This window comes from Podarcis filfolensis (assembly GCF_964270895.1).
Source record: "Podarcis filfolensis genome assembly, chromosome: 6".
NCBI classification, from domain to species: Eukaryota; Metazoa; Chordata; class Lepidosauria; order Squamata; family Lacertidae; genus Podarcis; species Podarcis filfolensis.
This window is the reverse complement of record NC_139609.1, coordinates 97,735,673-97,756,722: the sequence shown is the minus strand read 5'-3', so window position 1 is coordinate 97,756,722 and position 21,050 is coordinate 97,735,673. Positions and strand designations below refer to the sequence as shown.

The following is a 21,050-nucleotide window of genomic DNA, read 5'->3' as shown; positions in this document are numbered from 1 at the left end:
TGCTTTTGCAACACCTCTGTAGCCACCGGCCAAAACGAAATGGGTTTCCAGGGCCCGGCTGTTGCCGCTGCAAAATTCCAGGAGGATGACTCCCTTTTTTCCGCCAGCGTTTCCTGAGCCCAACAACAAAGCAAGAGAGAGGACCCTGGCGAGGGACGGAGCCTGAGGTCACCCGTCCTCTGCCATGTTTTCCTTTCCTGGCTGCATTGTCCACAGAAGAACAATAAGGGAAATTTGGCAAAAATAATCAGGAAGAAAGGAAAAAAGGAGGAACCAAGTTGTTGGCTGGTTTTTGATTAAAGTATGAAAAATGGTTGGCAGGATTGGAATGGAGCAAAAGTGGCCTTGCACAATTACTTAGTAACAATCATAATAGTAATTTTATTATTTGTACCCCGCCCATCTAACTGGGTTGCCACTCAGGGCAGAGCCAGATGCTAACTCAACTGCCTCAGAAAGCAGTGAAGTCTTCTTCACTGGAGGTTTTTAAACTGAGGTTTTTAAAGGGCTAAAAACCCTTAAGCCTTAAGGCATGTGCAAAATCTGTTTTGGGGGCCTAATCCGGCCTACTGGTAGGTTTAACCTGGTAGGTTCAATCCTAAAAAACAACAACTCAACAATTTCAACCCTAAAAAAAGCTGAACAACTTTGGTTGGCTCTTTGGTCGGCCCTCACGGCCCTTCACTTCATCAAATCTGGCCCTCTTTGAAAAAAGTTTGGACCCCACTGCAAGCTGTATTATTATGAGTCTGAGGCTGTTATTTCAGTTTACATCAAGCCCTTCCACCCATTTGGCCGCAGCATTCAAAGCTACTTCACCCCAGTGACATTTCGCCAGAGTCACATTAAAAAGCAGCCTTGAGACTGGGGAAAACATTCAGACCCAGTTCCCAGGCATGAGTCAGCAACGCAGTGCTTGCTTACACCAGAGAGGGCTGAGGACCAGGATGCGTGTGGTGAGGTCAAGATCCAGACCTGTGGCGTCCACATGTCGAGAACGGATTCTCACATTCCTGTAAAATGTCCAGCTCAGTCCTATGCACAGTTTAGCGGGCTAAACCTTAAGAGTAGCGCTGCCTTAATCCATATTTATTTATTGCATTTATACCCCATCATTTCCCCCACGGGGCTCAAAGCGGAAAACATGGCTCCCCCACCCTCGTTTAATCCCCACAACAACCCTATGAGGTAGGTCAAGCTGAGAGAGAGGGGATTCGAACCCTGGTCTCCCAGCTCCCAGACCAACTCTTTAATTACAGTACCACCACTGGGTCCAACCAGATTTATTTGCTTTATTAATTTATTGCCTGGGAGGTAGGCTAGGCTGAGAGGCAGCAACTGGGCCCAGGTCACCCAGGAAGAGCTTCATGGCTGAGGAGACGGATTTGAACCCTGGCCTCTCCCAGGTCCCAGTCCAGCACCCTAACCACTACGCAACACTACCTGTCTACTTGCTTGCCACTGATTTTGAGCAGCACACTCCAGACGCTGCAGGACTCCAACTCGCACCAGCCCAGCCTCCCTGGGAGTTGTGGTCCAGCCAAGTTCAGAAGTCAGCACGATGGAGGAGGATGCGTTAGGAGCATCAAGGAGGACTCACCTGTCTCAACGTGGAACGTGAGCTGGTCCACGCCTTCCTGGTACTCCCTCCCGGAAAAGTGCAGCGTGATGGTGAAGGGCTGCCCCCTGCGCACGATCAGCCGCTCGTTCCCGTTCTCGGAGGTCCGGTGCTCCCGATTGTTGCGCCCGCATTCCAGGTCCCATGTTTCTAGCTGGAGATCTACAAGGACAAAGGAGAAGGAAAGTGCTTCTTCAGGCAGCCCATAGTGAAGCTGTGGAACTCCTTGCCACAGGGGTGGCCGCCAACTTTGATGGCTTTGGAAGAGGATCAGGCAAATTCAGGGAAGAGGAGCGGGCTATAAGCCACAATGGTGCTGGTTTTGACCTTTCAAGCCCTATGCGGCCTAGGACCCACGTACCTACGGGACCGCCTCTCCTGGTCTGCCCCGCGGAGGACCTTAAGGTCCACAAATGACAACACTTTGGAGGTCCCAAGTCGCAAGGTGGTTCGATTGGTCTCAATTAGGGCTGGGGCCTTTTCAGTACTGGCCCCGACTTGGTGGAACGCTGTGTCCCAAGAGACCAGGGCCCTGTGGGACTTGACATCTTTCCGCAGGGCCTGCAAGATGGAGCTGTTCCGCCTGGCCTTTGCTTTGGACTCAGTCTGACCCTTATGTTTTCCTCCCCTTACGGTTTTGATCTATGGGCTACTTTTAAAATGAGGCTGCATTTTAAATTGCATTTTAACCTGTATTTTAAATTGGTTCCCCCCATTGTGTTTTTACTGTGATTTTATTGGTGTTAGCCGCCCTGAGCCCGGCTCTGGCCAGGGAGGGTGGGGTATAAATAATAATAATAATAATAATAATAATAATAATAATAATAATAATAATAAATGGCTCTGCCCAGTCTCCACAGTCAGAGGCAGTGATGCTTCTGAGTCTCAGGAGGGAAGAGTTGCTCTGGTGCTCGGATCCTGCTTCCAGGTTTCCCAGAAGACGCATCTGGTTGGTCACTGTGAGAAAAGGAGGCTGGATGAGATGGGCCATTGGCCTCATCCAGCAGCCTCTTCTTAACAGTTCCGGTGAATACAGAAGCGGGCTCTAAATTGTAGGGGTGTACATTAGAATCTTCTCGGGAGAAAAGCAATGACAAACCCAGACAGCATCTTAAAAAGCAGAGACATCACCTTGCCGACAAAAGATCCGTATAGTTAAAGCTATGGTTTTCCCAGTAGTGATGTATGAAAGTGAGAGCTGGACCAGGAAGAAGGCTGTTCAGTGAAGAATTGATGCTTTTGAATTATGGTGCTGGAGGTGACTCTTGAGAGTCCCATGGACTGCAAGAAGATCAAACGTATCCATTCTTAAGGAAATTAGCCCTGAGTGCTCACTGGAAGGACAGATCCTGAAGCTGAGGCTCCAATACTTTGGCCACCTCAGGAGAAGAGAAGACTCCCTGGAAAAGACCCTGATGTTGGGAAAGATGGAGGGCACAAGGAGAAGGGGACGACAGAGGACAAGGTGGTTGGATGGTGTTCTCGAAGCCACAAGCATGAGTTTGACCAAACTGCGGGAGGCAGTGGAAGACAGGAGTGCCTGGCATGCTCTGGTCCAGGGGGTCACAAAGAGTCGGACACGACTAAACAACAACACATTAGAATCAAACCAGCTTAGGGAACAGGGCTGGGCTGCTGAGGTAGGTGGTGGAATCAGCATCTCTGGAACTCCTCGATGCAAGATTGAACTATCATAGAATCACAGAATTGTAGAGTTGGAAGGGACCCTGAGGGTCATCTATACCAACCCCCTGTAATGCAGGAATCTGATCCAACAGGATCTTCCCATGTTGTTATCAAAATACAGGTCAGGTAGAGGTGTGGGTGAGGTTTAAACCAAACCACTTGACCATGTCTGTATCTCTCCCACCTTTCCTTTTTTTAAAAAACCCAAAAGCAGCCTTTAGAGGAACTTTCAGTGGAGAAACTGCAGGAAGGGGTGGGTGTGTTTGTGTGGCCTAATCCTTAGGTACTTTCCACGCAGCGGTGGAAATAACTTATATTTCTGGCCAGCGATGTTCCTCTGATTCTAAGTTCAAGCCTGTGAGCAGCAACAGTCGGGAGGATGGGGGCCTCTTTGGAAAGAGCCCTCTCCCCTCTTGCTGGCAGCTGGTTGCGAGCGTTAATCACCCCCTTGCTATTGTTGCTTCCTTTCCAACATGAAACAGACCCCCATCCCCTCTTCACCTTCCTTCGGGGAAATGAACAAAGCGAAGTTTAACGGCTCTCGCTTGCTGGATCGTATTTTTCCAAGAGTTTCAACCTCCTAGACGCGCAGTTGTCTGGCAGCTGGGGTGTTTTGCAATGTTGTATTCCCAATTCTGCATCATCATCATCATCATCATTAGTATTAAAATAATAAGAGCTTAAGTAAAAAATTAAAAAGAGCATCTTTGGATGAGACCAAAGGTCCACGTAGACTCATGTGTTGTTTCACACACAGGCCAATCAGATGTCTCTGAGCACAGAGGACAGTCTGGCCTTGGTGAAGACTTGACATTTTCATCCCCCCAAAAGTTTTTGATTTGAGTTCCTACTGAAACGAGGCTGCATTTTAATGTTGTGTTTTAATCTTGTTCTTAAGTTGTATTTCAATCAATTGTTTTTATACTGGTGTTAGCCACCCTGAGCCTGGTCTTGGCTGGGGAGGGCGGGGTATAAATAAAATTTAATAATAATAATAGGAAATAGCCATTCTTGCCCTTGTTCCCCAGGATGTGGCTTCCAACTATGGCCTCATCCAGACCTCCTTGTGTGCCCTGTTTCTAGATACAGTCATACCGCAGGTTAAAGTTACGTGGCGACTCGGAAGTAACGAAACGCATTACTTCCGGGTTTCGCTTCAGGATGCAAACAGGGCTCCGGAATGGATCCCGTTCACATCTAGAGGTACCACTGTACAGGTCTGGGGGTTTAAAGCTTTCTGAGTGGATTTTTTTTGGTCCCAGCAGTTTCCCACATTTTACTGCTGAACTGGGGCAAACTGCAATCGAGTTTCCTGCAGATTGCTGTTTGTGCCAATTCAGTGGTAAATCATGACCAAAAAAATCCCCCTGTTTGGACATGGAACTTTAAAGCACTGGCCTGTGTTTGGAAAGCAGGTTGCAGAAGGGAGTCTGGATCAGCCCTTAGTCTGTCCCAGAAAGCCACCTTGACTGACAGCTCTTGACAAATCCTTCCCTCGCGTCCACCCTCCTCCATGAATTTGCCACAACTTCATTTCAAACCGGAAGCTTTCACCAAACCTTGGGGCAGTGAATGTTATTATTTATATAGATATTTCATAAAAATTATACACTGCTTGACTGTATTTTTAAAAAGCCATCGAAGTGGTTTACGAAAAGCTAAAACAATAAAATAAAATAAAATAAATGTAACCATATTTTAGAACATAAAAAGCTAAAATACTAAAAGAGGTCAAAATTCACACCAACTTTCTAAGCAGGCTTGTCTAAACAAGAATGTTCTTAAAGGTAAAGGTAAAGGGACGCCTGACCATTAGGTCCAGTCGTGGACGACTCTGGGGTTGCGGCACTCATCTCGCTTTACTGGTCGAGGGAGCTGGCGTACAGCTTCCGGGTCATGTGGCCAGCATGACTAAGCCGCTTCTGGCGAACCAGAGCAGCGCATGGAAACACCGTTTACCTTCCAGCCGGAGCGGTACCTATTTATCTACTTGCACTTAGACGTGTTTTTGAACTGCTAGGTTGGCAGGAGCAGGGACTGAGCAACGGGAGCTCACCCCGTCGCGGGGATTCGAACCACCGACCTTCTGATCGGCAGGTCCTAGGCTCTGTGGTTTAACCCACAGCGCCACCCACGTCCCTAAGAATGTTCTTAGCAAGCGCCAAAAGGAATACACTGAAGGTGCCTGCTTGATATCAAGAGGCAAGGAGTTCCAAAGTCTTGGTGCTACTGCACTGAAAGATCAAATTCTTATAAATGTGGAACCATCAATTGAAGTGGTCTCATGGATGCATGTGGGGGAATCTCATAGGTAATCCAAGTTGTTAAGGGCTTTATAGACTAATAGTAACATCTTGAACTTCGCCCAGCAGCAATTTTTCAACAGTGCAGATCTCTTCTTTAGATACTGCTCTTGTCCAGAACTGATTCCGGCTTCCCAGCTCAGATGCCAAGGTGAACAAAATGCAAATACTCAGAACCACCGTGAAAAGATAAGCCAGCAGAACTAAAAGAGCTGCAGCCTGAACAAGCAAGCAGCTATTTCCCTGGTACTTAAATAGGATTTGTCTGATAAGGTTTGGTTTCCATTCATTAGTTCTGTGAACAAATGCGAGGCCCAGTTTCTGCCCTTCTTGCCATCTCAAATGCCAGGGGGCCAGAACTGATCAAGAGCCCCTTCCCAAATGCCACCTATGTCACTTCAGGCTGGGAACACAAATGGAAAATGGGCATTGGCAGCAGACCGCCTTTCCTGGTCTGCCCCGCAAAGGACCCTAAGGTCCATGAATAACCATAGTTTAAAGGTCCCGGGCCCTAAGGAAGCCAGACTATCCTCCACCAGGGCCAGGGCCTTCTCAGTGATGGCTCCAACCTGGTGGACTTGATCTCCCTGCAGGACTTGATCTCCTTCCGCAGGGCCTGTATGACAGAGCTATTCCGCCAGGCCTTCACTTTGAATTAGCCTGATCCTCCATTCCCTTTTCCCTTTCCTCTTCTATGAAGAAACCCTTTCTGGGACCCCACATTTAAACTCTTCCCTGGTCTCCTCGCTGGCCCTAGTAGGACCAACTTGGCCAGTTAGCCCTGGTGATCATTTGATGTCTACTGACTGGGCCCCCCCCCCAAAAAAAATGACCCTAAATTTTTGAATTTTATTGACATTGATACTGCATTTATGTTGCATTTTATGCTGTTTTAAAGTTGCATTTTAATCAATGTTTCATATTTGCTGTTCTCTGCCCTGAGCCCAGTTTTTAAACTGGGAAGGGCGGGGTATAAATAAAAATGTATTTATTTATTTAGATGCTCCTAGAACAGAGGGACCCCCATCCCAAAACCCTTTCAGGCTTTAGAGGCAACAGTGGTACTTAGGATAGCTGAAACTCCTGTCTCCTACAATATCTAACTGGGTTGAGAAAATCTAGTCCCTAGTTACTAGCATCAAGCTAACTTGCTAAAAAAGAATACATATAAACCAGCCTAGCAGGTTTATGGAGCGACGGGTATTTTTGGTAACGTTTTGGAACAAGTTCAATTATACTATCCAATTTTAGGCTGCTTTCAGCCAGCTGTAACAGGATTTCTTAAAGCTCTTTATGTTTGGTTTATTTTGTTTATCAATAGACCATTTTAAAAAGATACTTTAAAAAAAGGAACGCTAGTACTGTGAATGCATTGCATTGAGTCAAAGGTGTGTTGCAAGAAAAAGTGTTTTCTTATCCGTGTCCTGAAATCGCCTGCCAGTCTAAATGCATGCTAATTAAATGCTTTGTAGCTGAGGACAGTCTTTTCCTTTTGGTCAAAACAGGAGTTGCCCAGGTTGTGGGACCATGGCGAAACCACGGGAAAGCATCCGAGGGAATGTCCTCAAAACTTTCTGAACTTTACAATCACCTGCCAAGTACCTCTAATATAGCTATTCTATAATGCACTCATTTTTCCACCTTGCAGGCATAAATAATCCTTGCAGGACTTTCCACTGGAATGATTGAGAAATCAGCAAAAGCTCATCCGTGTTCAGTGTGAAAGCCCCTCTGGTGCTTAACCTGTGATGGCACCATCGCACTTTCCATCTGGCGATGATGTGCATGGAAGAAGGAACCAGCCCTGGCTGGAAGGGAGAAGTATTTCCCCAAATTACTTGTTTTGGGAACAGTGTCTGCCTCTCCATTTCCACCTTTCCTCTTCCCTTGAGCTTGAAGAAAACTGTCACAGGACACAACGCTCTCCATTAGTCAGGGCAGAACAGCCCATTCTAGGAAGGAGAGGCAAAGTCATCGCTTGTCTCCACCAGCAAGGTTAACAACGAAGAGGTGCCAAGATTGGATGGATTCAAGTCACACTCGGCAGGTTGCAAAAAATTAGAACACAATATGAAAAACAGTTTGAAACAACTTCAAATGACAGCAATAAGGTGGGTCCTTTCAGAGAGGGTACCCGAATCCTCAACTCAATGGGGAAGAATGCAAGCCAACTGTTTGTGGGCCACAATACAGGGTGAAGATACACACAAGTGACCCCCCCAATTGACCCCTTCTTGTCTGTCTCTTGAGCAACTTGTCATCCAAAACATTATTATTTATTACTTCTTCAATTTGTTAGTTGCTCGGTACTTCAAATGTCTCTAAGTGACCTACAAAGCTTAAAGGTAAAGGTAAAGGGACCCCTGACCATTAGGTCCAGTCATGGCCGACTCTGAGGTTGCGGCGCTCATCTTGCTTTATTGGCCGAGGGAGCCGGCATACAGCTTCCAGGTCATGTGGCCAGCATGACTAAGCCGCTTCTGGCAAACCAGAGCAGTGCACGGAAACGCCGTTTACTTTCCCGCCGGAGCGGTACCTATTTATCTACTTGCACTTTGAGGTGCTTTTGAACTGCTAGGTTGGCAGAAGCAGGGACCGAGCAACGGGAGCTCACCCCGTCGCAGGGATTCGAACCACTGACCTTCTGATCGGCAAGCCCTAGGCTCTGTGGTTTAACCCACAGCGCCACCCGCGTCCCTTGGCAGTGACATATGGGAGAGCTAAGGAGATATTATCTAAAAAATATATTGAAGTACGTCAAGGTCTCTTATATGAAAAAATGGAGCAAGTTTGCTGCTCTACACAGTAGTGGAGGAAGGGAGGGGGGTGGTGCACATTGAGTACCCCGGAGGGCTGATGGGCACCATGGGGGGCTGCAGGGTGGTGGAGCCACTGTTCGTCCCTCAAAAAAGTCCAACAACTTCGGCTGGTCTCCTAAAAATGGCTCTGCCCCGGGCACCGGCATGTGTGTGTATGTGCTACGCCACTGGCTCTACAGGGGAGAATCCGAACCAAAGCATTCAAATGACAAGAAGGAGATTCAGACTAAACATTAGAAAGAACCTTATGATTGTAAGAGCCATTAAGCAGGAGGACAGACTTAACTTGGAAGGGGGCAGAGGTTTTTGAACAGAGAGATTCTTTAGCTGTGATTCCGGTGTTGCCCAGGGTTGGACATGAATGACCTTGGGGTACCATCCATCTCTACGGCTCTATGACCGGTCTTGAAAGACCTACATTGGCTCCCAGTACGTTTCCAAGCACAATTCAAAGTGTTGGTGCTGACCTTGAAAGCCCTAAGCGGCCTCAGTCCAGTAGACCTGAAGGAGCGTCTCCACCTCCATCGTTCTGCCCGGACACTGAGGTCCAGCTCCGAGGGCCTTCTGGCGGTTCCCTCCCTGCGAGAAGCAAAGCTACAGGGAACCAGGAAGAGGGCCTTCTCAGTGGTGGCACCCGCCCTGTGGAACGCCTTCCCACCAGAAGTCAAACAGATAAATAACTACCACACTTTTAGAAGACATCTGAAGGCAGCCCTGTTTAGGGAAGCTTTTAATGTTTAATAGGTTATTGTATTTTTTTCTTCCAGTAGCACCTTAAAGACCAACTAAGTTAGTTCTTGGTATGAGCTTTCGTGTGCATGCACACTTCTTCAGATACACACACGAAAGCTCATACCAAGAACTAACTTAGTTGGTCTTTAAGGTGCTACTGGAAGAAAAAAAAATTTTTTGTTTTGACTATGGCAGACCAACACGGCTACCTATCTGTAACAGGTTATTGTATTTTAGTGTTCTGTTGGAAGCCGCCCAGAGTGGCTGGGGAGGCCCAGCCATATGGGTGGGGTATAAATAAATAAATAAATTATTATTATTATTATTATTATTATTATTATTATTATTATTATTTACCTTCCTACCCTTTGTGGCTTCCAGAAACTGGTACTCAGTAACATCATGGCCTCCAGCCGTGAAGGCAGATCATAGAGCCAGTGTGGTGCAGTGGTTAAGAGCGGTAGTCTCGTAATCTGGTGAACCGGGTTCGCATCTCCACTCCTCCACATGCAGCTGCTGGGTGACCTAGGGCTAGTCACGCTTCCTTGAAGTCTCTCAGCCCCACTCACCTCACAGAGTGTTTGTTGTGGGGGAGGAAGGGAAAGGAGAATGTTAGCCGCTTTGAGACTCCTTAAAGGGAGTGAAAGGCGTGATATCAAATCCAAACTCTTCTTCTTCTTCTTATAGCCATTGTGGCTTATAGATACAATAGCTCTCTCCTCCATGAATTTGTCGCACCCTCTTTTAAAGCTACCCCAGTTGGTGGCCATAGCTGCCTTATGCAGAAAGGGGGTTCCGAAGATTAGCTATGGAGGTACAGTACTGGGCAGCACATTGACGGAAGCTGGTTGGCCACTGGGAGAATAGGATGCTGGACTAGACAGGTAGAATCATAGAATCATAGAGTTGGAAGAGCCCACAAGGGCCATCGTGTCCAACCCCCTGCCAAGCAGGAAACACCATCAGAGCACTCCTGACATATGGTTGTCAAGCCTCTGCTTAAAGACCTCCAAAGAAGGAGACTCCACCACACTCCTTGGCAGCAAATTCCACTGTCGAACAGCTCTTACTGTCAGGAAGTTCTTCCTAATGTTTAGGTGGAATCTTCTTTCTTGTAGTTTGGATCCATTGCTCCGTGTCCGCTTCTCTGGAGCAGCAGAAAACAACCTTTCTCCCTCCTCTATGTGACATCCTTTTATATATTTGAACATGGCTACCATATCACCCCTTAACCTCCTCTTCTCCAGGCTAAACATGCCCAGCTCCCTTAGCCGTTCCTCATAAGGCATCGTTTCCAGGTCTTTGACCATTTTGGTTGCCCTACTCTGGACACGTTCCAGTTTGTCAGTGTCCTTCTTGAACTGTGGTGCCCAGAACTGGACACAGTACTCCAGGTGAGGTCTGACCAGAGCAGAATACAGTGGCACTATTACTTCCCTTGATCTAGATGCTATACTCCTATTGATGCAGCCCAGAATTGCATTGGCTTTTTTAGCTGCCGCGTCACACTGTTGGCTCATGTCAAGTTTGTGGTCAACCAAGACTCCTAGATCCTTTTCACATGTACTGCTCTCAAGCCAGGTGTCACCCACCTTGTATTTGTGCCTCTCATTTTTTTTGCCCAAGTGCAATACTTTACATTTCTCCCTGTTAAAATTCATCTTGTTTGTTTTGGCCCAGTTCTCTAATCTGTCAAGACCACAAGGGCCATCGAGTCTTCTAATCTGTTGTTGGATTCATTCAGCAGGGCTCATGTTACGTTTATTTTGATTATTATTATTATGTTTATTATTATTAAAGCTGCTGTTGTGTATCGTGCTCCTGGTTGTGGGCCTCTTTAGTGCCTAGTTCCTCCCTTGCAAGTCAGCCACGCTCTCTTGAACTTCTAACACAGACTCTCACGTGAGCATCCAGCAAAATGAGGCAACCGGAAGCTGGTTGGCCACTGGCAGAATCCTCTGTGCTGACAGCTTGGAAATGTGCCAACCTGGATCCGCCAGCAGCAGAGAAGTTGACATCGGCCGTTGTCCTTGTGCAATTGGGCAGCCCACGCTCAGTCAGCGCTCTTTGGGGTCTACTGAATGTGCAGCGGCTGGTAATTGTAAATCTATATGCAGCTATTACATGCAGGGAAAGTGGAGAGGAAGGGGTCATGGAAACAGCCCTTCTGAGAGCACGGATGCTTCTGAAACAGTCCTCATTTAGGGAAGGGCTCAGCTCATGGGCTTTGCATGCAAAAAGACCCTGGGTCAGGGACAGCGTCTCCAAATAGGGCTGCGAGAAACTCCTGCCGGAAACCCCTTACCAGTCGGGGTAGATAATATTGAGCTTTGATTTTTTCACTTCCCACCCTTCACCCCAAGGTCCCAGGGTGGGTTACAGCATTAAAAACCATTTAAAACAACTTGCAGCTATAAAACGGCCTCGGCCCAGTATACCTGAAGGAGCATCTCCACCCGCCATCGTTCTGCCCGGACACTGAGGTCCAGCTCCGAGGGCCTTCTGGCGGTTCCCTCACTGCGAGAAGCAAAGCTACAGGGAACCAGGGAGAGGGCCTTCTTGGTGGTGGCACCCGCCCTGTGGAACGCCCTCCCACCAGATGTCAAAGAGAAAAATAACCACCAAACTTTTGGAAGGCATCTGAAGGCAGCCCTGTTTAGGGAAGCTTTAATGTTTAACAGACCACTGTATTTTAATACTTTGTTGGAAGCTGCCCATGGTGGCTGGGGAGACCCAGCTAGATGGGCAAGGTATAATTAATAAATAAATAAATAAGAGGTGGGTCCTAAAACCACACACCTCAGGTGTAAAAAGCCAGAGTAAGAAGACGCGTCATCAGCAGGATGCACAGTGAAGGTGCCATTCACTCCTCCATGAGGAGGGGGCTCTGCAGCTTGGGGGCCACCACAGAGAAGGCCCTCTCCCCCTAGGCCTCTGAAAGTGGAGGGACTACCAAGAGAGCCCCTCTCTGCCCATTGCAGCATTCAAGAGGGTCTGTGGGGAAGGTCCTTCAGGTATTTGGGGCCTGAGTAATTCAGGGCTTTAAGCACCAACGTGAATTGCACCAGGAAACGAAAGGGCAACTGGCGCAGCTCTTTTAAAACAGGAGTTGTGTGAGATCTAAATGGAACCTTGGCTGGAAGTCGGACTGCTGCATTTTGGACCAACGTGGAGTGAATTGCAATAACCCAGCTTGGAAGTCACCAGAGTGTGCTCTGTACAGTCGCAGATGGACCAAAGGTCTAACTCAGAATAAGGCATCTTCCTATGGTCTATGTTCCTATCTGAATCCCTCCATGCCAGTGGCGTAGCGTGGGTTGTCAGCACCCGGGGCAAGGCAAGTAATTTGCGCCCCCTAACCCGTGGATTTGCGCCCCTAACCCTAACCCCCAGATGTTGCGCCCGGTGCGGCCGGCCCCCCCTGCACCCCCCACGCTACGCCACTGCCCCATGCCCAGATTTTGGAGCTCTTTCCAAAGTGGAACAAAATGCCTTAATGATCTGCTACTGTTGCTATTATTAATAATATTATTATTATCCCACCCCTTTCCCAAACTGGCAGCTTATATAAATAAAATTACACATGTCAATTTAAAAAAGCTAAAATCATACCAAAGATAATCATTAGAAAGCAATTTGACCCTAATAAAATTAAAATAATTATCTATCTATCTATCTATCTGGGCAGGTTCATAGGAGGGAATATGGTCTTCCAGATAGCCTGACCTAAGCCATTTTAGGCCTTTGCCCAACTTCTGAATTTGTATAGGACACAAATTGCACATGTGCCACAACCCTAGGGCTCTCTTTCCATTTCTCTGTCCCTGCCCACCCAGGCACACTGAGGGCACACAGCAAGACAGCGAACAGTGTTGTGCTACATGCACGACACCCACGTCAATATTCCTGAGGAAAGAGGTTGCACCAGCTTGCAAGGACCAGTGGACTCCTTGGTAAAGCATCACTGGAAAAGAAGAGGTCTAAAAGCATACAGACAATCCCCCCATAGAATCGCTGGAAGGTACCCCAGGGGTCATCTAGTCCAACCCCCCTGCAATGCTGGAATTCTGGAATTTCAGCAGACGAATCCCTGACAGGTGTCCCTCCAACCTCTGCTTATAAACCTCTGGTGAAAGAGAGTTTGCACCCCTTCCCAGGTCAATGGTTTCTTCTTTGTCCTTGTAATAAAGTAGAAGGATGGAAGGAAGCTTCCCAAGGGAGAAAACAGAACAGTCCAGCTCAAGAATTGTCACTTTTCAGGAGGACTTAACCCTGTGAGGTATGTGAAGCCAAGAGATGGTCTGGTGACTGACCACACCGGTGAATTTCACAGCTGAGCTGAGATTTGAACCCAGGGCTTCAGAAATAGCCCTCGTGCCCATTCCAGTGGGAGAGGAGAGGTGGTCTTGCAAATCTCCCCTGCAAGGGTTCAGACCAGCTCGTGCTTAGTAAGTTTGCAAAGCAGCTGGGGTCTTGCAAGAGGCTGCATCGCATAAGCTGGCAGCTCAGGGCCGTTTTCATTTGCCTGAAGAAGAGCTGAGCTAAGTGCTAGGAAAATGTACTTTTGCAAAGCTGATTCGGAATGAGCATCGCTTAGGAGACCTCGGATGAAGATGAAAGTGGTCTGTGCAAAAAGCAAAGCCAAGAGCCCCTGTTCTTAAGCTGTGGATCTCATGCACCCATTCTCTCCTGAGAGACCCAGCAATGTTTTCCCTTTTAATAACAAGGACATGGAGGAATCGAGAATTAAACTTCAGAGAAGAGTGATGAGGAAGATGAAAGGAAGCCAAGACCTGCAGAAGGAATTCTCTACAATTTTTCGCGCTAAAGCAATTATTTGCGTAGAGCTGCAGGATGTCCGTTCTGAATCTGAAGATGAGTTTCCGAAAGTGAAAACCATGGGCAGAAAGCAAGAAAGCGGATTTGTCTCCTTGGCCAATGCAGGGGATAGCTGCAGAAAATATTCAGCTTAAAGACAGGGATTTAATTACAGTGGGGTTTGTGCAGAAAAATATTCCATTGGGCTGTAACTGTTATAAATTCTGGACGTGCAAGAAGCACTCTGAAATAAATATATATATTTCATTTTCTAGCAACTGCCTGCAAACCCTATTCAAACATTCCAACTTTTTCTTCCAAAGTTTCCCTTTTTGGGTATTTTTTTCCTTACTTAAAAGCAAAAATTATTAAAAATCATTTCAGTATTATACGGATAAATTAATTGCTGCCTGCCCACAAACTCACATACGCCACACACAACTGCTTTAGCTTGTTTACCTCAGCTTTTCCCAATTGAGAATGTCTTCTTTTTTTATAAAAAAAAATATATAACAAGCAGAACATCTTTCAACAACTGAGTGGACTGTTTAGGTTCAAGGAGTAAAAGTAGTGCAGTTTGTTTTGCCAAGGTTGCCATTAATAGAGTCGGTGAGTCGACTTGGAACATGCTCGTTCTGGAGTTAGTATGCACACAAATATTGTCCGTATCCTTTTGCAATGATCATGTTACAATTAGGCAAAAGCGTTTGCAGAAAGACAGTGGGAAGAAGACAGGACCAGAGAGAAGCGTCCCTACAGAGCTGTTCTATTCCTTTCTGGGTTTCCTTTCCCTTTTCTCATTTTACCTTCTGCCATGCTGCCCGTCACAGGAGTCCCGCAATGCCCTTCCTTGGTCTCGCCTCCTGTCTCTGCCTCTCTGCTTCTGCAAAAGGAGCTCCTAGCTTAGCTCCCCTGCCTGGCGTCTGTCCACTTATATAGTCATCCAGAGAGCGCGCACACACACCCCCAGGCTGGGTGTATGTCTGGCCGTGGCCAAACAAAAGTTGTGGCAGAGGAAGGAGGAGGAGGGAGAAATGCAAACGCATTTCCAGGGGAAATTAAGGCTGCACTTGTTGAACTTGAGCATGAATGAGCGGGCTTTTCGGGGACCAAGTCAACTGTGGCACAGCTGGATGAAGAGCCCCCTCTAGCTGGCTGATCAGCCACATGTTCTCCCTGGGGGACAAGATGCCACCATTGCTGCCCCCACCTGAAAACTGGGGCTCTTTTGTGGCATTCACAGGGAGGGGTGGGTCTCTTTAAATGCTTTTTATTAGGTTTTCATTTCAAACAAAATACACAAATATTTCATACCTTTTTACATCTATCTTTCTTTACGCTCCGTAGAGCAATTGACTTCCCTCCTTCCCTTCCGCAGGTTTTCTTATTCCAATCTCTAATCCTTAGTAATATCTAGACTGTGTCATAAGATTTATTTCAGTCCTGCTAACGTTTTCAAATTTCTACAGTTCTCACTTATATAGTCCCTGAATTTACTCCAATTTTTTTGATACTTTGTTTCCTCCCGATTACGGATCCTGTGGGTCAGTTTTGCTAATTCCGCATATTTGAGCATTTTCGTCTGCCACTCCTTCAAAGTTGGTAATTCCTGTGTTTTCAATTTTGGGCTATCAGGATTCTGGCAGCAGTTGTAGCATATATGAATAATCTTTGGTCCACCTTCTTAATATCCTTCCCTATCAAACCTAGCAAAAAAGCTTCAGGCTTTTTTGGGAAAGTATATTTAAGCATCTTTTAAAATTCATTATAGATCAGTTACCCCCCAAAAATTCATTTTATCACATGTCCACCACATGGGGTAAAAATCACCATCCTTTTCTTTGCATTTCCAACAGATTTTACTACCCATCCCATACATTTTTGCTAGTTTGACAGGTGTTAAATACCAGCGATATATCATTTTCATTACATTCTCTTTTAGAGTAGTGCATGCAGTTGGAGGGTTAGGTCTCAATCCTCTTGAGAAACTGCAAGTAAGAGGCAACACGACTGAAGCTTATGAAATTATACCTGGAATTGAGAAAGCAGACGAAGAATTTTCCTTCTCTCCTAACTCTAGAACTCATAGACATCCATGAAGCTGAATCTTGTAAGTTTCAGAACAGAGAAATGAAAGCTGTTCTTCGCACAGGGCAGAATGAAACCGTGGAACTCACTGCTGCAAGAGGCAGAGATGGCCAACCTGGGTGGCTTTAAAAGAGGAGTAGGCAAACTCATGGAGGGGAAAGGGCTATTGGCAGTCAGGCTCGCAAGCAGGACATGTGGAAAGGATCAGGGGGTCTTAATAAACCACAAGCTGAACATGAGTCAAGATTGTGATGGTGATGATGATTATGATGATAATAATAATAATTTATTTTTTATACCCCGCCCATCTGGCTGGGCTTCCCCAGCCACTCTGGGCAGCTACCAACAAAAGATTAAAAATGCATTAAAACATCATTCATTAGAAACCTCCCTGTAACAGGGCTGCCTTCAGATGTATTCTAAATGTCAGATCGTTGTTTATTTCTTTGACATCTGATGGGAGGGTGTTCCACAGGGCAGCAGCAAAAAAGCTAATGCTATTCTAGGCTGCATCAACAAAAGTCTAGTGTCCAGATCAAGGGAAGTCATAGCACCACTCTGTTCTGCTTTGGTCTGACCACACCTGGAATACTGTGTCCAGTTCTGGGCACCGCAGTTTAAGAAAGGTGTTGATAAGCAGGAACGTGTGCATAGGAGGGCAACCAAGATGATTAAGGGTCTGGAAACCAAGCCTTACAAGGGGCGCTTGAAGGAACTAGGTATGTTTAGCCTGGAAAAGAGGAGACTGAGAGGAGATATGAGATATCTTCAAATATCTCAAGGGCTGTCCCATGGAAGAGGGAACAGGCTTGTTCTCTCCTGATCTGGAGGGCAGGACTCGAACCCATGGCTTCATGTTACAAGAAAGGAGATTCTGACTCAACACCAGGAAGAACTTTTTGATAGTAAGGGCTGTTTGACAGTGGAACCATCTCCCTTGGGAGGGTGAGGACTCTCCTTCCTTGGAGGTCTTTAAGCAGAGGTTGGAAGGTCATTTGTCATGGATGCATTCCAGGGGTTGGACTAGATGACCCTCGGGAACCCTTCCAGCTCTAAAATTCTACAATTCTATGACTGAACAATCACAAGGACATAAGGACGCAAGAGGCGGCTGCTGGATGAGACCAATGTCTCATCTAGCCGAGCATCCTGTTCTGACTGGAGGCCCCAAAGTGAGACCTGCAGGCAGGATTCGACCACAAGAGGCCTCTCCCCTACTGCAGTTTCCAGCAACCAGGATCCAGAAGCATTGCTAGCTCTGACTGTGGCAGCAAAGCAGAGCCATCGCCGTGAATAGCTGTTGAAAGCCCTCTCCTGCTGTATGGATTTATAAAGCCATTGCTACCTCAAGTGGAAGGGAGTTCCATAGTTTAACTATGCAGTGGATGAAGAAGGACTTTTTCTCTGCCCTGCTTAATTCCATGGCTTGGATCTCTCCAAGGACCTTCCCCCTGCTTGCCTCGCCGCATGACTGTCTCCTTTTTTAAAAAAAGTTTTTATTAAATTTTACAGTTTTATATTCATCACAATGACATTTTCTCAGAGAAAAAGAAAAATGCAATTCCCATATCAGTGCCCACAACTTCCCTCAACTTCCTCTTCTGGTTCTTTACATAATCTACTGCTTATTTTCTTATACCGTAATATTGCATTCTTTAAATTGAATAGTGTTCTGCTCTTGTTATTTTCCAATTTTTACACCTTAATTTCTATGTTTGTTTTGTTAATTGTAAGTGTTTACTCAAACCCTGCTAGTGAGTCCACTTCTTTACAATGTTTCTGTAAGTATGACATACTAAATGGTCCCCAGGCTTTTTTTTAAAGTCTCTATTGCCTTTATCTCTAAGTTTTATCTTGACTGTCTCAAGTCATTTCTAAGTCAACATGTTTGACTTGACGGTTTGCTTAGACAATTGAGGATCTTTTCAGCTTTATAACATGCAGAGAATAATATGTGCTGAGAAACCAGAGAGAGGAGCTGAGGGAAATCTGGGTTTTGTCTTTTTAGGGGAGGGGGAGGGGAAAAACGGGGAGAGAAAAAAATGAGGATGATGTATTTTTGATAAATTGTTACTTGTTGAAATTCCTAATAAAAAATAATTTTTTAAAAAAACACAACAGTTTGCTTAGACAACCAAGGAGTAAACTGGAGGGTGATGTGACTTGAAGAATCAGCAGCCGCTTCTGAGAAAAGCTGAGTCAAGAATTCTTCTTCATCTCAGCAGATGCTGTTTGCCTTCCTGTCACCCCTGCAGTTCACCCTGCGGACATTAAAGCAGAAACACAGACTCATGCAGAGACCCCACGCCCAGGAACAGCCAGACTCTTTGGTAAATTTCTAGGGCTGATTCTGAAGTCTGGAGTGGGAGGAATCTTATTGCAGTGGGGTCTTGACCTACACCTTATGAGGAACATTTGAGGGAGTCGGGGGGGGAAAGCAATGACAAACCTAGACAGCATCTTAAAAAGCAGAGACATCACCTTGCCAACAAAGGTCCGTAGAGTTAAAGCTATGGTTTTCCCAGTAGTGATGTATGGAAGTGAGAGCTGGACCATCAAGGTTGATTGCCGAAGAACTGATGCTTTTGAATTCTGGTGCTGGAGGAGACTCTTGAGAGTCCCATGGACCGCAAGATCAAACCTCTCCATTCTGAAGGAAATCAGCCCTGAGTGCTCACTGGAAGGACAGATCCTGAAGCTGAGGCTCCAGTACTTTGGCCACCTCTGGAGAAGAGAAGACTCCCTGGAAAAGACCCTGATGTTGGGAAAGATGGAGGGCACAAGGAGAAGGGGACGACAGAGGACGAGATGGTGGGACAGTGTTCTCGAAGCTACCGGCATGAGTCTGACCAAACTGCGGGAGGCAATGGAAGACAGGAGTGCCTGGCGTGAATAACAATAAATTCAGAATTCAAAAATCAATTTTGGGGGAAATCCATCCAATAAACATTAGATGATCCCCAGGGCTAGCTGGCTAAATTAGTCCTACTTGGGCCAGCGAGGAGACCAGGGGAGAATTAGCTGTGGGATCCCAGAGCGGGTAATCTTCATAAAAAGGGGAGTGGGAGGGAAGGAAGGGAAATAAAAGATCAGGCTAAGTTCAAACTGAAAGCCAGGTGGAATAGCTCTGTTTTACAGGCCCTGCGGAAGGAGGTTAAATCCTGCAGGGCCCTGGTCTCATGGGACAGAGCATTCCACCAGGTCGGAGCCATCACTGAGAAGGCCCTGGTGGAGGATAATCTGACTTCCTTAGGTCCTGGGACCTCTAAACTAGGATTATTCATGGACCTTAAGGTCCTCTGTGGGGCAGACCAGGAGAGGCGGTCCCGTAAATAGTAAGAGCTGTTTGACAGTGGAATGGTCTCCTTCAGAAGGTAGTGGACTCTTCTTTTTTGGAGGTTTTTAAACAGAGGTCAGATGGCCATCTGCCAGGTATACTTCACTGTTATTCCTGCATTGTAGGGGGTTGGACTAGATGACCCTTGGTGTCCCTCCCAACTCACAGATTCCTCCAATCCAAGGCTATCAATGGCTACTAAGCCATGATAGCTAAACTCTGCCTCCACCATTGGAGCCATAATCCAAGTTGCTGTAAACCACAGGAAGTGAGAATTGCTTTTGTCCTCAAATCCTGTTTGCAGGTTTCCTACAAGCGCCTTGTCAGTCCCTGTGTAGACAGGAGACAGGACTGGATGTGACCTTGGCCTGATCCAGGAAGCTCTTCCCAGTCCTGTTGGAGATGGAACCTGGGGCCTCTTGCAGGCGAGGCGAGTTCTCAACCCTTGAGCCACAGCAACAAACCCCATCATCCCCAGTCAGGGGCTGTATGACGCTGGGCTGATGGGTGTGCAGCTGTGCTGGGAGGGGGCAATGGAAGCTGGACTCCAAAACATCTGGAGGGCCCTGGGTTTGGGAAAGCTGCCCTTGTATCTTCCAGCTGGACTTTTTGATTTCTGCTTTTGGGTGCACACTGCAGCATCAGATGAATGAGGAGCTTCAGGCTCAGACTTCCTGGTTTCCCAGGAGAGCAGATAGTCTCCTGAATCCTCCATTTTTGCTTTTATTTCTGTAATAAACGAAAACCTGCCCTTATTCCCTTATGGGGGACACAAGAGCCCGGATAGAGTCCTTAAGTGGGTTCCCTATCGGTCAGGGAAAATAACAGAGGCCAACCAGAGAATATTGAGAAGCAAAGCAGCTCGTAAGCCTGATCTTTATTGATCTGTTGCAACATGGTGCTCCCCTCACACGCAGGAAAGGAGGAGGAACCCAGAACAAAGGTGTGTCCGCACTTATATAGACATTTTAAATTGCCCACCCTGGAGTCCAAGACCACCCCCAGACACATCATACCTACATCACAGAAAGGGCGGTCTACAACAGAAATCTGAGTACCTTGTTTATCTCCTGTCTTGCAGGTTACCGGTTAATGCTCACTTGATTGGATACCCTGGGGAGCCTGGCCAATCTTTTGTAATGATAAATACTTAGTTCCTGAGCCAGATCACAGGCTCACCCTATTCATACACAGACATACCCTTAAGACAGGATTTGTGAATGAAAAGGCAATGGGGAGGCTTTTTCATTTTCCTTGACCTTGCAGAGAAATCATTTGGTCAGTTTGGGAGTCAAAATTGTTCCAGGGCTGTTTTCCTGTGCTGCTTCAGACATGTGGTTTATATATTTATGTACGTGTTTGCTTGGTACATTTATTATATATATATAAGACATTAAATTTTTTATTTCATTTCCCTAGGAAACTGGAGCTGCCCTTTGCAAAAGGTTGACCAGCAGCGCTGCGGCCCCCACCCCTTGCTGTGACTTGTCCCACAGAGAGCTTTCAGTCCCTGTGTGTCAACTGTGACTGCATCACATTCAAAGGCGGCTTCTGCTCCCACCCTCCCACCAGTCTGGCACCACCTGAGCAAAGTATTGACATTTGCACAGATATGCCTCAGTGTCCGGCTGAATAGTGTTTGCATTGCT

The 21,050-nt window shown here is 46.6% G+C and overlaps 1 protein-coding gene and 1 long non-coding RNA gene across 2 annotated transcripts in view; both read right to left on the bottom strand.

The window, feature by feature from the left end:
- TGM2 (transglutaminase 2) overlaps positions 1-21,050 on the bottom strand; it is a 163,461-nt gene that overhangs the window by 42,659 nt on the left and 99,752 nt on the right. The window contains exons 2-3 of the mRNA XM_083618833.1: positions 14,783-14,853; positions 1,601-1,780 (exon numbers count right to left, since the gene is read on the bottom strand). Coding sequence (XP_083474959.1) covers positions 1,601-1,780; positions 14,783-14,792 — 190 coding nt within the window. The 5' untranslated portion in view covers positions 14,793-14,853. The remainder of the gene's footprint in view (positions 1-1,600; positions 1,781-14,782; positions 14,854-21,050) is intronic.
- On the bottom strand, positions 2,803-4,575 carry LOC310764921. The gene is made up of 2 exons (XR_014549360.1): positions 4,512-4,575; positions 2,803-4,383 (listed from the first exon to the last, which is right to left on the bottom strand). It is a non-coding gene; the product is annotated as an uncharacterized lncRNA (long non-coding RNA).